General features: G+C 40.1%; 1 protein-coding gene across 3 annotated transcripts in view; it reads left to right on the forward strand.

Moving 5' to 3' along the window:
* CARMIL3 (capping protein regulator and myosin 1 linker 3) overlaps window positions 1–22,539 on the forward strand; it is a 105,220-nt gene that overhangs the window by 2,533 nt on the left and 80,148 nt on the right. For all 3 annotated transcript variants that reach the window (XM_056526656.1, XM_056526646.1, XM_056526664.1), the window contains exons 3-7: window positions 9,749–9,799; window positions 11,400–11,459; window positions 12,110–12,228; window positions 19,776–19,876; window positions 22,059–22,129. In XM_056526656.1, coding sequence (XP_056382631.1) covers window positions 9,749–9,799; window positions 11,400–11,459; window positions 12,110–12,228; window positions 19,776–19,876; window positions 22,059–22,129 — 402 coding nt within the window. The remainder of the gene's footprint in view (window positions 1–9,748; window positions 9,800–11,399; window positions 11,460–12,109; window positions 12,229–19,775; window positions 19,877–22,058; window positions 22,130–22,539) is intronic.

Here is a 22,539-nt window from a genome sequence, read left to right on the forward strand (position 1 = left end):
GTACCTGTCATCTTTGGCTATGGCTTCATATTCTCACTTATAGAGGGATTGTTTACTTATTCTTATACTGGAATGTGTTTTAGTGCTGGGAAGCATTATCTGACTACTTTTAGAGCAGTATGGTTTACACTGTACACAAATAGATGTCTACTTGATCTATCAGAGTTTGTCTGCATATGTAACATAAGGATGTATTAGAAATGGGCATATTTTCCAATGCAAATAGCTTAGTTACATGCATTTTAGAATCATTAGACTTATTTGCTGCCAAAATGATGTATCTTGGTCTATACCTAGCTTTGTCCTAAAGGGCATTTGGCTCTAGGACCTACCCTCTTTATGTATATGATAAAAGTCCTAACCATACTGCTAAATCAGTTATTTAAGGAATGGTACTGTGTAGAAACAACTGGGTGCTTCATCTTGTAACCCCCAACTCAGGAGTCTAAAATGTATGTTTTGATGGCAGAAGTGTTTATTATTTATTATTGTATCATCTGTTTACAAATAGTATTTACTTTCTGAAAGTTGCTGAGGTTGGTTTTATACTGGATCTATAATGGAGCTCACTAATGTTTTACTTTTATTTAATATGTGTTGCATGGTATGCAGTTTGGTTCTGCACAATGTCTTTAATTTATTGTATTATTTTATGCCTGAAAAAAAGATAAAAAAAAAAATCATGATGGAATGGTGGAGATATTGCAATTTTTTAGCTGCCCCAGTTGTAGGGGGAAACATCTCTTAAAGTTTGTCACAGGCATGCGATGCTCTCAGTCTAGTAGAATACTGTAGCTTTGACATCATTCCTGATCCCTGTGACCACATGATCAGGAGCCGGGCCATTTTTAAATGTAAAACCATGTAAAAAGTGAAACCTTTGATAGCCTTTACGTCCTTTGAAAATGGGAAACATGTTTATTACCCAGTACAGTATTGGGTGTGCTTCAGTTGTCCCTTACACTACATGAATAAACATACACTCAAAACATGTATGAAAGGACATATATTCACATATTGACTCATGCATCCACATCACACACACAAGCTCAGACATATACCCCCTCACCACACTCGTGAGCACATAGAACCATGCTTACTATATTTCACAAATACAACATGGTAACTGGACACATACATGTATAGCTATATACCAAACAATGATTTACCTCTTACCTGATTCCTAGTCAACCATGAGTAAACGGCATCTGGGCAGAAGACAGAACATGGAAGGTGGTAGGAAATTGTAGCTGCTTTGGACCAGTCATCTGGGTTGGCACATAGCACATGCAAGTGACTTGTATGCAAATAATATTTCATAAATGGTGGATAGTAGACCATGGACAGGGATTAAATCGCACTTCTGCTTCTAGAACTATATACATTGCATAGGTGAAAATCAGTTTCTCCTTTACTAGGTATGCAGATGTCATTGTTATCTGCAATTGCACTGATTTTCACTCAGCCTTATTTCTGAAAGAAAAAAGAGACTTGCGTTTTTGCAGCATGATGGTACAGTATCCAGCCATATTTCTTCAGATGCCATTGTTTTGCTTGAATTTTCACTGTCGTTTGAAACCACTTTTTTCCAAGTGATAACTATGTGATTCCTAACATATTTGTAAATTACTTCATTAGCCAAAAATGATTCCTTACCCCAGAAAAAAAAGATCTAAAGTCTTGGTCACTAGGGGTCTACCTTCCTTTGAATATGCTGCCCATTGCTTGTTGCTAGGGGAAGTCTGTCTCTAGTAACAGACACAGCAAGACAGCACACAGAAAGTGAGGATGGAGCTTAGCATGTGATCTGTGAATGAGATAGAAAGAGAGAGGGCCTGAGAAAGCATGGGATGTATACTGGAGCCCTGAACAGAACAGTTTTTTTTTAATCCCTTCTGCTTGATTTCTGACCATTACCACCTACTCCCTCCATAGGTGTGTTTCACTCCCGCTTGCTCCTGAAACATATGTGTACAATCCCGCCTGCTCCTGCAAACATTTTGTAACAGCATTGAGAGATAGCCCTTGTGCCATTTCATCATCTCCCGTTGCCATCTCATCACCACTTGTGCCATTTTATCACTATCTTGTGCAATTTTATAACCCCCTGTGCCATTTCATCACCCCTTGTGCCTTTTTATCAACCCCATGTGCCCTTTCATCACCCCTGTGTCATTTCATCAGCCCCGTGTCATTTCATCAGCCCCCTGTGCCATTTCATCAGCCCCTTGTGCCATTTTAGAGGATGAAGGGAGTGTTCTGGATTTTGTGGTACCTGCTGTATTTTTGTGACCGCCTGCTTTGACCCGCTCTGAAAGCTGCCCTCTCCCACAAGTTATATATTGGGTCCCAAAGGATCCCAATCCCATTTCAGTTCTATTCATCCGATATACCAACCAGTAGAATACAATATTTCCATTTCCATTTTCCTAAAAGCGAATCACAAACTCATCAAATCTATTTAATGCGCACTAATGGGAACTGCCGGAAAGTCAGATGTAAATCTCAGATTAGTTGGATCTATTTGTAACAATTTTCTTTTCTTTCTTTTTCTATTCTTTTTTTTTGGGGGGGGGGGGGGGAAATAATCTTGAAGTCTTATAGTTTTCAATTTGGCCACTAAGCCTTTTTCTAAAATGACAATTATTTTTCTGTACAAATTACTTTTCAGCCTTCTCCTTACTATTGGTTACAGGCAGGATTATTTTGAAGAATGAGAAAAATTACACCTATAAATATATATCACAGGATTCAGCATTCACAATAGGTGTGGGTCACAGTTCTCCTACTAACTGCACAGTGACCACTGCAAAGGTCACAGAACATGCCTAGAAATCTTTTCCATAGAAGTCAATGAGGCAGGTCCAAATTATTTTGTCCTACAGTCCCTCTAGCGGCTTTAAAGGGGTACTCCGGTGGAAAACAATTATTTTTAAATCAACTGGTGCCAGAAAGTAAAACAGATTTGTAAATTACTTCTATTTAAAAATCTTAAACCTTCCAGTACTTATCAGCTTCTGTATGCTCCACAGGAAGTTCTTTTCTTTTTGAATTTATTTTCTGTCTGACCACAGTGCTCTCTGCTGACACCTCTGTCCATGTCATTAAATGTCCAGAGAAGGAGCAAATCCCCATAGAAAACCTCTCCTGCTCTGAACAGTTCCTGACATGGACAGAGGTGTCAGCAGAGAGCACTGTGGTCAGACTGGAAAGAAATTCAAAAAGCTGCCTCCATAAGGGTACGTTCAGACGAGCGGATTTCTGAAGGACTTCTGTATGCTGCCTTTACATGTGCCTGCTCAGAGCGGCAATACGCCACTGTGACCAGACACACTGCGATGTGCGAGTCGCCAAGTGCATGCGCAGTATACTCGCACATTGCGGCAGCTCTAGGCCTAGCTCAAAGAGCAGAGGGAGCGGCCGCCATGTGTGCGAGTACACCGCGCATGCGCCGCGACTCGCACATCGATTCAGTGTGTCTGCACGTAGCAGGGTATTGCCGCTCCGAGCAGGCACATGTAAAGACAGAGGTCCTTCAGCGGCAGATCCACAGCGTAAAATACGCAGTAAATCGGCTCGTCTGAACATACCCTAATAGAAGATTGCTGACCACCCAATCCATCTAGCCCACCCTTATATCATTTCCTTTTAATTTTTGTCTTAGGATTGGTTTACATTTATCCAAAAAATGTTTAAATTAGATAATTTAGAAAAAAGAAATAAAATTGAAAGTAAAAAATAATATAAGTGACACATTCCCTTAAGCAAACTGGCTATGGCAGGCTGTAAATGGAGATCTGTCCTGGCAGGGACTTCAGAAGGCTTTACGCTACCATGACAAAAGATCGGCTCCCTGTAATCCTATACCACCAATGATGTACGGTCATACTGTGTAAATGCATGATTTCAGTTTTGATAAACTCATCCTGGGTAATCAACAGGTTAAATAGGGTGAAAGTCTTGCTTGTGTGCTGCCGCTCCATTAGACTCTATGGGACTGACAGAGATAGCAGAGTATTTAATTTACAGTAATCATAAATTTCTAGGCGCAATAATGGCGCAGAGCAGAGTTCAAAGAGATGATGATGCGGAATTGTAATTTTAGCAGAAATTCAAGAATTTAATAAAATAGACATGTCAGAAGAGCTATAGGATATCAATTTCATAAGGCTGGATAACCTTTTTAAGGCTAAGTTTCGACTTGTTTTTTTTTTGTGCGGTTTGCCCCCCAAAAAAACAAAATGGCCCCATGGTGTTTTTTTCAGTAAAAAAAACACTGCGGACAGCTGTAAATCAATGAGAAATCACAAAATTCCTTTTCCACTTTGCGTTTTTCAGTTTGGCGTTTTTTGTTTTATCCTTTTTGACAAGAAAAACGCCATGTGGGTTTTAACTTTGGCATTTTTGCAGGAAGTTTTTATGTGGACGGGCAGGGAAGTAAAAATTTAGCCTGCAATTTAAAAAATTTAGAAAGGGGCCATTTGAATGTAAAAATAATATATTTTTAATAATTTATTTTGTTAAACTTTTTATCAGTAATGTATTTTAATAATGTGTTTAATAAAGTGTGTGTGTTTTTAACTACTTTATTTTTTTTAATTTTTTTAGGTAGTACTACCACTCCCAGCATGGACTGTTCCATGATGGGAGTAGTAGTACCTGTACTGATAGACAGATCGCCCCGGGTGTCTCCCTTCTGACACCCGTTGTGATCCTCCTATATAATGTATAGAAGCCGGCAGCACGGCCGCTTCTCCGCTCCTCTGCATTATATTCTGCGATATGAAGTTCTTTACATCACAGATTCATATTTCCCACAGAGAGCTGTGATTGGCCAGAGGGTTCAAGCCAATCACAACTCTTTGCGGAAAATATGAATATATATATATATATATATATATATATGTATATATATATATATATATATATATATATATATATATGGCATATAATACAGTGCAGTCCTTAACTGCAGGTACTACAGCTCCCAACATGGAGCACATTCTGCTCAATGCTGGGAGCTGTAGCACCTGCATTAATACACAGATCACAACAGGTGTCAGAAGTGACACCCGGGTGATCTGTCTATCAGTACAGGCACTACTACTCCCATCATTTAAAAAATAAAGAAAAAAGTGAAAAAAGTTAAATTTGTATTCTTGCCGGCTACATTTTTAGGTCCCTGCCCGCCCACATAAATTAATCCCTATTTAAAAATTAATAAAAATTTTGTTATGAAAAAATATAAATTTCATGAAATACATTTTTTTCCATCCCTAATGCATCTTTTATTTTTTTTGTATCCAACAAATTTTGAAAAAAAAAAACGCTAAATGGGCGAAAAATTTTATTTCCACTCATTTGTCATTTTTTCTTGCGTTTTTGTGGGCCAGAACAAAAAACAAGTTGAAACTTAGCCTAAGGCTGGCATCATCATTTTGCTATATAAGCTTTGGGGAGCGCCAAAAGTGTCCTAACCAATTTTTTGTGTTTCTTTATTCTTCTAGTTTCAGATGCGTGTATGCAGAGGATTCGGAGGACTATTAAAATGGCTAACAAGGGCTCTGGTGGAGTGTTTTTTAAAATAAAATAATTTTTCCAATGTGTTTTTTTTTTTTTTTAATGAATTTTCAGGCTTAGTAGTGGAAGCTGTCTCATTCATGGAATCCATTACTAAGCCGGGGCTTAGCATTAGCACCAAAAACAGGTAGTGCTAACCCCCAATTATTACTCTGGTACCCAATGCCACATGGGAGCAGGAAAGAGCCGGTACCAACAGGCCCGGAGTGTCATAAATGGCGCTTCTGGGCCTAGGCGGTAACAGGCTGGCTTTATTTAGGCTGGGGAGGACCAGTAGCAATGGTCCTAGCCCACCCTGGTAACCTCAGGCTGTTGCTGCTTGGTTGGTATCTGGCTGAGAATAAAAATACAGGGAATTATTTTTGGGCAAAAAAAAACAGGGTTCGCCGTATTTTTAGGGTTCGCCGTATTTTTATTCACAGCCAGATACCAACCAAGCAGCAACAACCTGAGGTTACCAGGGTGGGCGAGGACCATTGTTACTGGCACTCCCCAGCCTAAATAACGCCAGCCTGTTACCGCCTAGACCCAGAAGCGCCATTTTTGACGCTCCGGGCCTGTTGGTAACGGCTCTTCCCGACACCTCTGTGACGGAGGGTACCAGGGTAATAATTGGGGGTTAGCGCTAGCTGATTTTGGGGCTACCGCTAAGCCCCGGCTTAGTAATGGATTCCGTCAATAAGACGGCTTCCACTACTTAGCCTGAAAGTTCAATTTAAAAAAAAAAAACACGACACATTGGAAAAATTATGTTATTTTAAAAAATACTGCACCACAGTCCTCGTTAACCATTTTATTAAAAAAAATCCAGTTCATCCTCAGTAGTCCTCCGAATCTGCCGTAATCCCCTGCATACACGGATTTAAAACGAGAAGAAAAAAAAACACAAAAAATTTGTTAGGACATTTTTTTGGTACTCTCCGCTGGGGAGAGCGCCCATATTACAATGTCTTCCCAAACAGGCAGCTTCCAATTGTTGCAAAACTACAACTTCCAGCATCCCCAGGCATACTGGGAGTTGTAGTTTAGCAACAGCTGGAGTCTCCCTGTCTGGGAGGACACTGGCAGAAGGGTCTGTTCACATTATAGAAAACCTACAATGTGAACAGAGCCTAACACCTTTACCAGCCTGGTTCCCGTTTGTAGCTCCGCCCCCTAATGACATCATCACTAGGGGGCGGGGCTACACTGACCCAGCCTGGACTGGAGGGCGGTAGGGGGACTTCTTAATCTTCTGTATACACTATATACAGCTATCTATAGCTATCTATAGCTAGCTGTATATAGTGTATTTTGCCCAAAGGGTTAACCTACTGTGGTATGGGGTGTGATGCAGGGCAGATGGCATTAACCCCTTGTATTCATGACGCCAGGGCGTGGTTTATCCTCAATACCACCCGAAAGTATGCAGCTGGATCCTGGGCTAGGAACGGGGGCAATAAAGTCTATACAGTTCAGCCAGGCCCACAGAGGTGACCAGTGACTTTAGAGACCTTAAGGGCTTGCTGGGACTTGTAGTGGATGTGGACAATTTAGTGCAGGCCATGTTGACTAGACAGATGATTTTGACTTGACTTGTGACTGACAAGACTGTGACTGTGGCTTACTTGCAGGTTTGTAGCTTGTTGCTGCAGACTGGACTAGAGGCCTCCTATGACTCTGGACACACACTTAGGCACGACTTGACTGGACCTCAGCAAAGTCTAAGAGAGTGTGCAGAGGCTCCACCCAGGGCTTATATGGGGGAGGCTCTGGTGGGGTCCCATTAGTCACCCCTAGGTCACCTGGTCACTGATACTTCCTGGGTAACAATCACATGACAAATTACATGGTAAACAGTCTTAAAGATATAAAACTCTTACATATATAACATAGGGATTATTTACATATACAATAAACAGATGGGGGACAGGGGACACTGCAGGAGGCTACTTGACAGGGCAGCAAGGGTACGGGGTAACACCTCCCGTACTGGGCCACCATACTACACTGTCCAGCAGTGTAAGTTAACTCTTTCCTTTCAGGGCTGGTGCATAGCGCACAGCTCAGCAAGGGGTTAAGTGAACCAGCAATGTGTATACTGTATACACATTGCAGGCTCACTGTAAGTTCTTGCTAGGCAGTAGATATAGATAGTAGATGTAGCCGTGAGCACAGCTGAGTCCCAAAATTCACATCAGGATGATCGAAACAGGTGTCAGGAGTGACACTTTCTGTGATCTGTCCCTTACTGCAGGTACTACTGCTCTCAACATGGAGCACACTCTGCTCCATGCTGGGAGCTGTAGTATCTGTACGAATAGATGGCCCCGATGTCACTTCTGACATCCGTTGCGATCTGTCTATTAATGCAGGTAGTACAGCTGCCAGCATGGAGCAGAGTGTGTTCCCTGTTGGGACCAGTAGTACCTGCAGTTAAGGTCAGATCACAGCGGGTGTCACTCCTGACACTCGCTGCGATCCTCTGGTATAAGCTATAGAAGCAGACGGCAGCAGCACTTGTCTGGTCCCCTATACACTATACTCCTCTGTGATGTGAGGTTATCTTCACTTCACAGATTTGTATATGCCTCTGAGAGGTGTGAGTGGCCAACACTATCTGGCCAATCACAGCTCTCAGCAGGAAATATGAATCTGTGAAGTGAACTTCACATCACAGCGGAGTATAGTGTGGGCAGTGGAGCGGAGAAGTGCGGCCGGCTGCGGCTTCTAAAGCTCATACCGGAGGATCGCAGCAGGTGTCAGAAGTGACACCTGCTGCGATCTGTCTATTAGTACAGTTACTACTACTCCCTTCATGGAACAGTCTGTTCCATACTGGGAGTAGTAGTACTACCTAAAAAAATGTAATAAAAAAGTTAAACACACAATTTTATAAAACACATAATTAAAATACATTACTAATAAAATGTTTTACAAAATGAATTATAAAAAATATATTTTTATAATTAAATGGCCCCTTTCTAAAAATTTTTACAATGCTGGCTAGATTTTTTAGTTCTCGGCCTGCTCACATAAATTGATCTCTGTTTAAAAATGAATAAAATTTGGTTCAAAAAAATATAAATTTCGTTAAATACAATTTTTTGCATCACTACTGTATCTTTATTTATTTATTTTTTTAATGGTACCCTATGAAATTTAACAAAAAAAAAAAGGTATCTCTATCACTTTTTTCGAATCGCTAAAGTCCAAAAAAAGAATAAAAACCGCTTGCAAAAACGCTAAAGTTAAAACCCATATGGCGTTTTTCTTGCCGTTTTTACACTCCCATAGACTTCTATGGGAGGAAAAAGCGAAGATTATCCCCCAAAAAACACCATAAAACGTTTTTGAAAACCAGCCTCTGAACCCAAAAGAGCTCAAAAACATGCCAAAATGAAAAACTGGATCTGACCTTTTGCAGTTCACTATTGACTTACAGCTAACATCTGGCCTCGTTTTTATTGTCATTTTTGCATGGAAAAACCTCAGTGGAATTCTAGCCCCCCTTCCAGTACTTATCAGCTGCTGTATGCTCCACAGGAAGTTCTTTTTCTTTTTGAATTTCCTTTCTGTCTGACCACAGTGCTCTCTGCTGACACCTCTGTCCATTTTAGGAACTGTCCGGAGCAGGATAGGTTTGCTATGGGGATTTGCTCCTTCTCTGGACAGTTCCTAAAATGGACAGAGGTGTCGGCAGAGAGCACTGTGGTCATACAGTAGCTGATAAGTACTGGAAGGATTAAGATTTTTAAATAGAAGTAATTTACAAATCAGTTAAACTTTCTGCCACCAGTTGATAAAAAAAATGTTTTCAATTGGAATACACCTTTAAGGGGTAAAATCTGTAGTGAAAATTCAGAAAATGACGTGCTGCAGCAAAGCTGAATTCTGCCTCTATTCTGTCAATCACATAGCATTAATGAATATGCAAATGTTTCAGTAGAAGGAATATCCACCTATAGTTTCCTAGTGGCAAGCAGAGAAGGGAACTATTTATAGGATCTACCTGTTTGTCTTCTCTAAGATAAACAATTTAGTAGGGCACAACAAAACAAAGCATGGAAGTTTCCATAGCAATGGGTCCATTTAACCACTTTCGCTCTTTGCCATGGTTGCCTACATTCACATTCTCTTGGTATTGTGAATAGCATAAAACCTGTCATATTTATGTATTCCTTCTCAGGTCACAACATGCTGGAGATTTTACTTATTCTACATCAAATTGCCAGCAAAGGTGAGTAATCTATGGACTGAGGTTTTCCTAAATCACTGTAGTATTTTCTCTCAGGTTTTACAAAGGCTTTGGCTTTACATAAAATGCATTTTGCTTCATTATCTGTCTATTGAAGGCATTAGTTTTCCTTTTACAAATCATACATTTTCAATATAGGATTAAAATAATCCACAGAACCATACTCTCTAATAACTACATGAAAAGGCATAAAACAGATTTATTTCAGTGTGGAAGGTTATGAAAATTATCCCTGGTCTAGGACCCCCTAGTTTTTTTTTTTTTTTTTTACATACAGTACCATTCAGAGAGCAAACAACACACCAGGGGTCCAGCCAAACCAAGAGGCATAGCCATTCTAGCAAGCACAGGCAAAGGACACTTTACGATGACCCATCCAAAGGTCGAGATGCATTGCCATATACATTACAAAAATATGTCTGAACACACTGATTTCCACAGGACTGTCTGACTGTCCATTAGGTATGGGGGCCTCTTGACAGTCCAACGACAGATCATACCAGGAATTTTTTTTTTACTAATGTTAAATTTTAACTGCACAAATTTGGACATTTCTACTTAGGGGTGCACTCACTTTTGTTGCCGCGGTTTGGACAATAATAGTTTATTTTGAGAGGACACAACATTAAACACTGTTAGGCTGGGTTCACACTACGGTTTGTCATTACGGTTCCCGTATATGGCTGGGAGGAGGGGTGGGCGGGGCTTAATCGCGGCACCCGCACTCAGCCGTATTCGGGAACCGTAGTTAATGTATGTCTATGAGCCGACAGGAGTGAACCACAGCCTCCGGTCGGCTGCTTTTTCGGCCGTATGCGGTTTCCCGACCGCAAGCAAAAACGTGGTCGACCACGTTTTTGCTTGCGGTCGGGAAACCGCATGCGGCCGAAAAAACAGCCAACCGGAGGCTGCGGTTCACTCCTGTCGGCTCATAGACATACATTAACTACGGTTCCCTATACGGCTGAGTGCGGGTGCCGCGATTAAGCCCCGGCCACCCCTCCTCCCAGCCATATACGGGAACCGTAATGACAAACCGTAGTGTGAACCCAGCCTTATACAGGCTGTACACTCACTACTTTACATTGTAGCAGAAAGTCATTTCTTCAGTGTTGTCACATGAAAAAATATAATAAAATATTTACAAAAATGTGAGAGGTGGACTCATTTATGTGAGATACTGCATTACCACAGGTAAACCTGACACTGCACCATGTGTACTGCGGGGGGTCAAGGACTTTGACCTAGAACAAGACCCCCCCCCCATTGGCAAAAGTGTTTCATGGGCTCACAGGGGGTTCATCCAGTCAGTCAGACCACTCTACTCCACATGACATTACAAGACATTGCACCCGAGACTACTACCCCAGCTAGCCTGAACTACTAGTCTCATCCTTCATGTGGGCCCCACAGTACCTCCTACTTATTTCGTGTTCTTCCACTGTCTTCAATCTTTTACTATTTGCTTTTAAAAAATTGCTTTTAAAACTTGATAGCGCCTCAATGCTTTTCCCTTTTGTCTATATTATGTTCTGTTAGCTATTTTGATGCTTTTATATGGCTCATACTTTTTTTTTTTTAGATTGAAACCTCATTCAGTGTGCTGGAAATCCGAGCTCTTACAGCTATCAGTCTTAACCAGGTACTGAATATGTGTAACCTTGGTTAATATTAACGTATTATCAATAATGTTCTCTAAGATTTACCTTTTCTAATCGTTCACTCTAAGTATAGTGTATTATATGTATCAGAATCAAGGTTACACTGTCTCCTGTCTAGTTACTGATGAAAATTTGGGGTCCATGATATCTCAACTTCTATTCTACACTCAGAGATATCGGCCATTCAGGTACATATGGGCCTGTGCCTATGATGGCAGTGTGGAGAGGGGCAGTACTTCAGTGAGTTAAAAAAAGAAATAATAAATAAATACTTTTAATGCAGCTACTGTGGCCATGATCTTGAGAAGACAAAAATCTATTTCCTCCTTTGGTTGAATCCACATGGGTCAAAATCGGAGAAAATTCCTCTGCAAATTTGCAGCTGTAGCCGCTCATTTTGTTGTAGATTTGTGACTGATTTCACTGCTTTCTTTTAACTCTGACTTGTGCAGTTTTGGGACGGATCCACAAGTATAAATTCTTATATTATAAATTCTTATACTTGTGGAATCACCCCAATAAGGGTGTATTCAGTCCGGGTGTAAATCCAGCCCTCACTACACTGTTTGCCACTTTTCTCGGCATTTGTTGTTTCCATGCCACCATTAACTGGTGTTTTATCCATATGCAGATACTTATCGAAACAGAGAAAGGAAGCTTCCAGCTGACGTTGACTGCTCAGAATACAGATCAGCTGATAAGTGGGATCCAGGCCACACTGTCCAAGATATTTCCTACTCCAGATACAGTGTAAGTCCATATGAAATTCCATCAGACCATCGCTCTGTGACAAGAAATGTCTTAATAATTCCGCACAGTCGACTGGGAATTCTTTAGTTTCAGCCTGCAGGTTATTGTAGTAAGGAATCCATGAATAAGAATGAGCTTTTCCTAAGACTTCTAACACACAGCTAACATTATTGATTGGAACAGTATCCATCTATGGTTCTTCTGCAATTCCATATACTACAGATCCGTGCCACTCCATATATCAACTTATCTGTATCCTAGGGAAGAATAACTCCATAATACAACATCCGAGGGAGCATGTCACTATTTTTATTTCTGTTAGATTCATACAGTCCAAATACCTATGTATGAAAAACAGCATGTTTGGCCAATATTTATATCCAACACAGAGCTTGTCCTTCCTATATGTAGGCTCCAAAGATGTAGGAAAATGTAAAATAAGCGGGGATTCACAAGAACCAACAAATTCATATAAACACCTAAAGGTGTGTAAAACACACAAACATGTGAGACCCCAAAGAGTAAGACCAACTAATATGTATGGTTTAAAAATACTGCATTAAATAAAAAAAAAAGGTATGCATACAAAATCATCATTATTAGTATTAGAGATGAGCGAACTTACAGCAAATTCGATTCGTCACGAACTTCTCGGCTCGGCAGTTGATGACTTATCCTGAGTAAATTAGTTCAGCCTTCAGGTGCTCCGGTGGGCTGGAAAAGGGGGATACAGTCCTAGGAAAGAGTCTCCTAGTACTGTATCCACCTTTTCCAGCCCACCGGAGCACCGGAAAGCTGAACTAATTTATGCAGGAAAAGTCATCAACTGCCGAGCCGAGAAGTTTGTGACGAATCCAACTTACTGTAAGTTCGCTCATCTCTAATTAGTATTTATACATATATATAAATTAGATATCTTTAAGAAAAAAGAGGGGGTACTGGGGTGAGAAGACCTGTATGTATATATATATATATATATATATATATATATATATATATATGAGAGGGGACAAAGTAAAAAAGAAATATATATTGCTTAGAGGTATAACAGTGTAACAAAAGAGCCTGGTTCAACTGATTAAAGGGCTGGTGGTATCTAGGTGCAATAAAAAAGATAAAATGTTTAACAGCAGTGCTGAATGAATGAACAATTAACAATCATGTGGTATATGCATATAAAAACAAAGAATAAAGTGCAATATAGTGCTGGATTAATTCATAAAATTCATATAACACGTGCATAACGTCAAAAGACAAGTGACTAAGCAAAAAATAGCAGCTAAATATCGTGCAGATAGCAGCAGGTAAAGAACAGGCTCATGCAGAAGAGACAGGACTCACCCCAGCCCCACACCACAACTCTGACGCGTTTCGCCAGGAGCGTCTTTAACTTGGAATGGTGTGGACTGGAATGAGCATGGTATATATATGGTAAGTGTGCCAATGGAGGGGCAAGGAACACACCTGATCAGAAGAGAAATGTAAGAAAAAGACTGGACATATGCCACTAGTCATGTGATTGCAGCAATCGCGATCCCCTATGGGGATATCGTGAGAGCTGCAGTGTTAAAGGGGTACTCCGGTGGAAAACTGTTTTTTTTTTTTTTTTTTTTAAATCAACTGGTGCCAGAAAGTTAAACAGATTTGTAAATTACTTCTATTAAAAAATCTTAATCCTTCCAGTACTTATTAGCTGCTGAATACTACAGAGGAAATTATTTTCTTTTTGGAACACAGAGCTCTCTGCTGACATCATGAACACAGTGCTCTCTGCTGACATCTCTGTACATTTTAGGAACTGTCCAGAGTAGGAGAAAATCCCCATAGCAAACATATGCTGCTCTGGACAGTTCCTTAAATGGACAGAGATGTCAGCAGAGAGCACTGTGGTCATGATGTCATCAGAGAGCACTGTGTTCCAAAAAGAAAATAATTTCTTCTGTAGTATTCAGAAGCTAATAAGTAATAGAAGGATTAAGATTTTTTAATAGAAGTAATTTACAAATCTGTTTAACTTTCTGGCACCAGTTGATTTAAAAAAAAAAAGTTTTCCACCGGAGTACCTCTTTAATTGTGAGCCAGCGTGATGCTCGCGATCCCGCTGTTGCGATATCGCAAGAGCTGCAATGCTGGATATAAGCACAGCTTTCACGAGTGGGAATAAAGAAAAATGGCCGCTGCATGTTCAATTGCGCATGCGCGCATCATATATATATATATATATATATATATATATATAAATACAGCAGACAGGTGGAAACAGGGGAAGAATTTGACATGATGATATGGGTAGGTAAATAATAATGGAAAATACAAAACAATTATTATTATCTATAAGAAACGGAGAATTATAAAAAAAAAACTAATCTAAATATAAGAAATATTAATGGTGGTCAAAGAAGAAAAGTGGCTAGTGGAGGGGGGGGGTGTAATTGGTCATTAGCAATATAAATATGTCAGGGAAATATATACATGGAGTGATGACAGAGTATATAATGTGATATAGGTAATGCAAGTATAGTGTGCAACAAATTGTTAGAGTACAGACCAGGGGTCCTCAAACTTTTTAAACGGGGGGGCCAGTTCACGGTCCCTCAGACCGTTGGAGGGCCGGACTATAGATAACAAAACATGAACAAATTCCTATGCACACTTATATATCTTATTAGTGGACTACCACTTTAACCCCTTAAGGACCCAGGACGTATGGGTACATCCTGGGTCCCAGTCCTGCGATATAACGCGGGGTCACACGTTTGACCCCGCGTCATATCGCGGTGGGCACGGCGTCATAGTAAAGCCGGGACCCGCCTCTAATAGTGTGCGGCACTGATCGCGGCTAAAAACAAAAGTGAAAGTTGCCGGTTAGATCAGGGAGCTGTTCGGGATCGCCGCGGTTTAATCGCGGCATCCCGAACAGCTGTAGCACAGGAGGAAGGTCTCTTACCTTCCTTCCTGCAGTCCGATCGCCGATTGAATGCTTCAAGCCTGAGATCCAGGCTTGAGCAATCAATCGCCGAAAACACTGATTGATCCATTCCTATGGAGATGGATCAATCAGTATAAAAGATCAGTAAATGCAATGTTATAGCCCCCTATAGGAGCTATAATATTGCATAAGAAAACTGTAAAAAAAATCATTAACCCTTTCAATTATCCCTTCCCCTAATAAAAGTTTGAATCACCCGGCATTTCCAAGAATAAAAAAAAACACAGTGTAAATAAAAGTAAAAATAAACATATGTGGTATTGTCGCGTGCGGAAATGTCCGAATTATAAAAATATACCGCTTTTTAAACCGCACGTTCAATAGCGTACGCGCAAAAAAATTCCAAAGTTCAAAATAGCACATTTTTGATCACTTTTTTTACCACAAAAAAGTGAATAAAAAGTGATCAAAAAGTCTGATCAGAACAAAAATGGTACCGCTAAAAACTTCAGATCACTGTGCAAAAAGCACCCTGAACACAGAAAAATAAAAAAGTTATAGGGGTCAGAAGATGACCATTTTAAACGTATACATTTTCCTGCATGTATTCGTGATTTTTTTCTGAAGTGATACAAAATCAAACCTATACAAGTAGGGTATCATTTTAACCGTATGGACCTACAGAATAAAGATAAGGTATCATTTTTGCCGAAAAATGTACTGCGTAAAAACGGAAGCCCCAAAACTTACAAAATAGTGTTTTTTCATCAATTTTGTCGCACATTGATTTTTTTTCCCGTTTCACCGTAGATTTTTGGGTAAAATGACTAATGTCATTACAAAGTAGAATTAGTGATGCAAAAAATAAGCCAGCATATAGAATTTTAGGTGAAAATTTTAAAGAGTTATGATTTTTTAAAGTTAAGATGGAAAAATTGAAAATGAAAAAATGGAAAAAGCCCGGGTCCTTAAGGGGTTAAGTACGCAGCACAGTTCCCCCCACATTAGGTTGGCAGTATAGATCCCTCCACATTAGGTTGTAGTTCCCACACATTAGGGTTGGCAGTACAGTTCCCCCACATTAGGGTTGGCAGTACAGTTCCCCCACTTTTGGGTTGCAGTACAGTTCCCCCACATTAGGGTTGGCAGTACAGTTCCCCCACATTAGGGTTGGCAGTACAGTTCCCCCACATTAGGTGCAGTACAGTTCCCCCACATTAGGTGCAGTAAAATTCCCCCAGATTTGGTGCAGTACAATTCCCCCACATTTGGTGCAGTACAGTTCCCCCACATTAGGTGCAGTACAGTTCCCCCACATTAGGTGCAGTACAGTTCCCCCACATTAGGTGCAGTACAGTTCCCCAACATTAGGTGCAGTACAGTTCCCCCACATTAGGTGCAGTACAATTCCCCCACATTAGGTGCAGTACAATTCCCCCACATTAGGTGCAGTACAATTCCCCCACATTAGGTTCAGTACAGTTCCCCCACATTAGGTGCAGTACGATTCCCCCACATTAGGAGCAGTACAATTCCCCCACATTAGGTGCAGTACAATTCCCCCACATTAGGTGCAGTACAGTTCCCCCACATTAGGTGCAGTATAGTTCCCCCACATTAGGTGCAGTATAATGTTCCCCAACATTAGGTGCAGTATAATGTTCCCCCACATTAGGTGCAGTATAATGTTCCCCCACATTAAGTGCAGTATAATGTTCCCCCACATTAGGTGCAGTATAATGTTCCCCCACATTAGGTGCAGTATAATGTTCCCCCACATTAGGTGCAGTATAATGTTCCCCACATTAGGTGCAGTATAATGTTCCCCCACATTAGGTGCAGTGTAATGTTCCCCCACATTAGGTGCAGTATAATGTTCCCCCACATTAGGTGCAGTATAATGTTCCCCCACATTAGGTGCAGTATAATGTTTACCCACATTAGGTGCAGTATAATGTTCCCCCACATTAGGTGCAGTATAATGTTTACCCACATTAGGTGCAGTATAATGTTCCCCCACATTAGGTGCAGTATAATGTTCCCCCACATTAGGTGCAGTATAATGTTCCCCCACATTAGGTGCAGTATAATGTTCCCCCACATTAGGTGCAGGATAACGTTCCCCCACATTAGGTGCAGTATAGCTCCCACATTAGGTGCAGTATAGATCTCCAAAATTAGGTGCAGTATAGCTCCCCTACATTAGGTGCAGTATAGATCTCCCACGTTAGGTGCAGTATAGATCTCCCACAATAGGTGCAGTATAGCTCCCCTACATTAGGTGCAGTATAGATCTCCCACGTTAGGTGCAGTATAGATCTCCCACATTAGGTGCAGTATAGCTCCCCACATTAGGTGCAGTATAGCTCCCCACATTAGGTGCAGTGTTCCCCCACATTAGGTGCAGTATGTTCCCCCACAGACATACAGCCTCCAGTCATATACAGTGTATGGCTGGAGGCTGGATGCCTGTGTTCTGCTCCCTTCAGTGCTCCGACCACCGCTCCTCCGTTCCGGACATAGCAGTAGGTCCGGGACCGAAGGAGCGGTGGTCGGAGCACCGAAGCTGACGTGCCGCTGGTAACACTTACCTAGCTGGCCAGCGCACGTCCTCATCGCTGCCCTGCTCCTCCGCGCTCCGTAGTTTGAGGACCCCTGGTATAGACAGTAGGTAGTGTAATAACTAGTGATAATTCATGCATGATTTGATAAAGGTTAAGAAAGGTAAATATATACATGCAAAATAATGATACATTTAGATCATATAAATAGCTCATATACATGCACGAGTAAATTTAGAGTAATAAATAGAAATAAAATTGCATATATATGCACATAACATTGGGGTGGGGGGCCCTTATGATAATAATGGCGAATGTATATGTGACACATTCCACAAGGGTATGTACACCTATGTATATCCAATATACATATATATATACAGCCCAGGGGACAAATCAACAAGACATCATGAAAAAATATATATATTAAAAAACAGATAAGCCAAATGAAGTGAAGACTGAGGAAGCGGGGAAAAAAAAGGAAGGATGGAGGACAAAGAATTTTTGTAGGAAGTCAGTTCACATGTTCAAGTACCTAAAAGATGTATGTAAGAAATAACACATGAAAGAGAGAAAATGTCCAGTGCCAACTCATGGAAAAGGAACTTCTTTATTCTGTTGCCATGGGAAACAACAAGGACTCAGGTAACGTGACGAGTTTCGGCCCGCAGGGCTTCAGTCATACATATGACTAAGGCCCTGCGGGCCGAAATGCGTCAAGTTACCTGCGTCCTTGTTGTTTCCCATGGCAACTGAATAAAGAAGTTCCTTTTCCACGTGTTGACGCTGGACATTTTCTCTTTTTCATATGCTACATGGATGAGTCCTAGTCCAGTCCGGGCGCCTGTACAGGGGTAAGCTGGATACTACTGCTTCTATTTTCTAAGAAATAACACATTAATACCAAAGACGCACGAACACTACAAGAGACAATACATCGAGGACTAACTGAAAAATGGAAGAATGCATAGAAAATGCATACCTTCTCACAGACTGCAACAAGGAGATATAAATAATTAGAGAATTGAAGATAGGAGTAGTGGAATATATAAATTATTATCGACTTGAAAGCCCAATGTTTTATATATATATATATATATATATATATATATATATATATATATATATATGAAGAATGAGTGTGTGTAGGGAAAATGAATAAGAAATTATGAATAAAAAATAAAGAAAGTAAAAAATAAAAAGGTATATACATATATATGTAATAAAAGATGTAATTCAAAATATAGTTAAAAAAAGGGCGTTGTCCATAGGAGGTATGTGTATAAAATGGGTGGCCAGGATAAAAAATTAACTACTATGTAGGGAATAAAATGACAAAACGACGAAGGGAATCTGAAAACCAGAACAATTATATACTGTATATATCAAAAGACCAAAAGAAGAGAACCTGGATTAATCTGTACTTACAAGAAAGAGGCGAAGCAAATGATCTTGTTCAAGCCAGTAGGAATTTTTGTGCCCAATATTTCTATCCATTTGCATTCTTTTTGGGCCAAAAGATTTTTCCAATTCCTGCCCCATGCACCAGCATAGACTCGGTCGATACCCCGACCCTGTAACAAGGAAGAATCACTATTGTGGCACTGCTTGAAATGCCTGGCCAAAGTTTTCTGGCAAAATGGGTCATGGGCTTTAATGTCTAGCACGTGTTCTCTCACCCGTCTGCAAAGTTCGCAAGTTGTGAGACCCACATAAATTTTGTTGCATGGGCATTTAGCATAGTAAACGACATCTTTCGGTAACATGCCTGATGAAGGGACCTAAGAGGTCTTAAAAGCTTGCAATCTACATCTTCTCATCCAATAAAGGTATCATCGCTACTCCACTCATCTCCTATATTTCTAAGGCTAACACAGTACAAAGCCTCATCTATTATGTCATGTAGAAAAAGACAGTGTTTAAAGGGGAACTTAGACCATTATTGCTTTTTATGCCATCAAATGACTTTTTGGTTACGGTAAATACAAAATTACATGAATTAACATTTTTTTTTTTTTTTGCTGCCCTTGCTTATTTTTGTTGTTGATGTGTAACAGATGTCTGGTCAGGCGACAATATCCCGAGTCTGCGGACAGTTCACGAAATTCATCTCCGAATTCCGACACAGCTGGGCTTCCTGCTTCCACTGGGATCTGCGGTGAGGCTAGATAGCTTTGAGCTGACATTTTATTTGTATATGATAATGTATAATATAATATATAATTTACCCACTGAGTACAAGGCTTCCTTCCTAACTGATTTGTTACTATTGCACATGCACATTTTATTTAACTGTTTGTCATATAGCAAGACAATGTAGTTCATTGAGAATCAGGGTAACATTAGTAGTAGTAGTCAAGGAGAATGTTTTGGTTTAATTTAAAAAGCCAAAATGAAGAATAGCGGTTATCTGATGGTCAAGAGATATGTTTGTTATTAGATGTCATAGATGTTTACTGGTGGCATCTGTTATTTAATGTTAAAGGGGTATTCCAGGCAAAAACTTTTTTTTATCTATGAACTGGCTCCGGAAACTTAAACAGATTTGTAAATTACTTCTATTAAAAAATCTTAATCCTTCCAATAGTTATTAGCTTCTGAAGTTGAGTTGCTGTTTTCTGTCTAACTGCTTTCTGATGACTCACGTCCCGGGAGCTGTCCAGCTCCTATGGGGATATTTTCCCATCATGCAAGGGATATTCTCCCATCATGCACAGCTCCCGGGACGTGACATCAACATTGAGCAGTTAAGACAGAAAACTTCAGAAGCTAATAACTATTGGAAGGATTAAGATTTTTTAATAGAAGTAATTTACAAATCTGTTTAACTTTCCGGAGCCAGTTGATAGATAAAAAAAAGTTTTTGCCTGGAATACCCCTTTAATGTTAGTAATGTGTTTATGGATGTCAGATAGGGGTTGCCCTGCTTACAATTTTCCTCTATAAGTAGGAGCAGAGAGCCAATAAGTATTATCTTCGGCTCTAGTGGGCCTATTCCATTCATATATTAAATGGACAGCCATTCACCATCTACTAGATTGGGGATTGATGCGTCGGGCTGTCTAAAAGGGTCCTTAGCATTAACACCAGCTGTAAGGAGACATCTATGTTTAATCCAGATTGTAAAGAGTTAAGTCTTTAGATTTTGTGCCACTTTTAACTATGTGGGAGGAGGTGATGTATTCTGCAGTGCGGTGAAAGGCTGGCTTATGTAAAGACTTTTACTATTACATGAGCACACTATTTTTTGTCTTGGTCATCCAGACATTTTTTGCTCCATTGCTGCATATAAAGGAGACATGTTGAACAGAGTCGCCCCCTGTCTGTAAAAAGAAAAAAGGAAATAAGGTGTTTGTAATTTTACTGAAGTCAGAAGAGCTTGTGCATATTACCGTGGTTGTAATTGTCAGCATTTTACAATGTACAGGGCATGTTCATAGCAGGATAATATCATTGTCTTAAGCTTTATACACATAGGGGGAGATTTATAAAAACCTGTGCAAAGGAAAAGTTGCCCAGTTGCCCATAGCAACTAATCAGATCACTTCTTTCATTTTGCAGAGGCCTTGTTTAAAATGAAAGAAGTGATCTGATTGGTTGCTATGGGCAACTGGGCAACTTTTCCTCTGGACAGGTTTTGATAAATCTCCCTCATAGTCTTTATGGTCTTCCAATGTAGTGATCAGTGCTGACTATGTCATACCCTTTTGGCAGGGTAAATGGTAACATCCAAATTGTCAATTTATTCATAATTCATATTCAGAAGGAATGACCAAGGAATGGAACAACACACAGTTCTAAACAAAAATGCCCCAGAAGTATTTTATGAAGAAAACAAGTATTTAGTGAAATAGGCAAGCCTCTTTAACTCAAAATACAATGGCACAAAAATCATGTATTTGGGTACGTTCACACGTACAGGATCTTCTGCAGATTTGTGCTGCAGATTTTGTGCAGCTGATTTTGCTACCTATTGAAGTTAATGGGGCTAAAAATCAGCTTCACAAAATATGCAGCAGATCCTGTACGTGTGAACATACCCTTAATGTACATTCACAAACTCAAGTTAAAAAACAACAACATGTCAACATAGAAACAACCAAAGAGAGTATTGGCGTATCGGAGCCCTGAAATCTTTACCACTAGCAATGCAATTTATCCTTGCAGGAGTCCCATGTTAGGTGATATCACCAACATTCTTCTTCTTCTTCTTCTTCTTCTTCTTATTATTATTATTATTATTATTATGCTACATTCCAACCTTTAACATTTTTTGAAAAATGTATGTATTACATTTTTTGTTACATTATCAGGAATACTTACAATCTCCTTTTTTTTAGGTGGTTTTTCAGAGACGTATGCTGCTCTTTGTGACTATAATGGAGTGGGTTGCAGAGAAGAGGTACAGTGGGTAAGTAGTATACTGATATACTGGTTTTCAGGGAAGAAATAGCCAAGTAGAACTTATCAATTTTGCCAAAACTGTTGCAAAAATCGTGTGGGCTTGGACTGTGGCAATACACGCTGCCAGTTTCAGTAGTGAGCAGCAGTTGCCTTATCATAAACATATATTTTAATAGCTGATTTACCCCTCCAGCACAGAGATATCAGAGCTGAAAAATATATGCAAATTAGGCTTTGGAGCCCAGTGGACATTGCCCCAAAGTTAGGCCCCTTCACCAGTTAGCCACTCCCCTTTGTGCACTGGTCTCCTCCACTACCCCCCTGCTTGACAGCCACTAGGCTGTACTGTACTGTAGATAGAATTAATACAATGGCATATCGTTCAATAGAACTATAGTAGTTCCAGGTATTACATCA

Source organism: Hyla sarda, chromosome 1 (assembly GCF_029499605.1).
Source record: "Hyla sarda isolate aHylSar1 chromosome 1, aHylSar1.hap1, whole genome shotgun sequence".
NCBI classification, from domain to species: Eukaryota; Metazoa; Chordata; class Amphibia; order Anura; family Hylidae; genus Hyla; species Hyla sarda.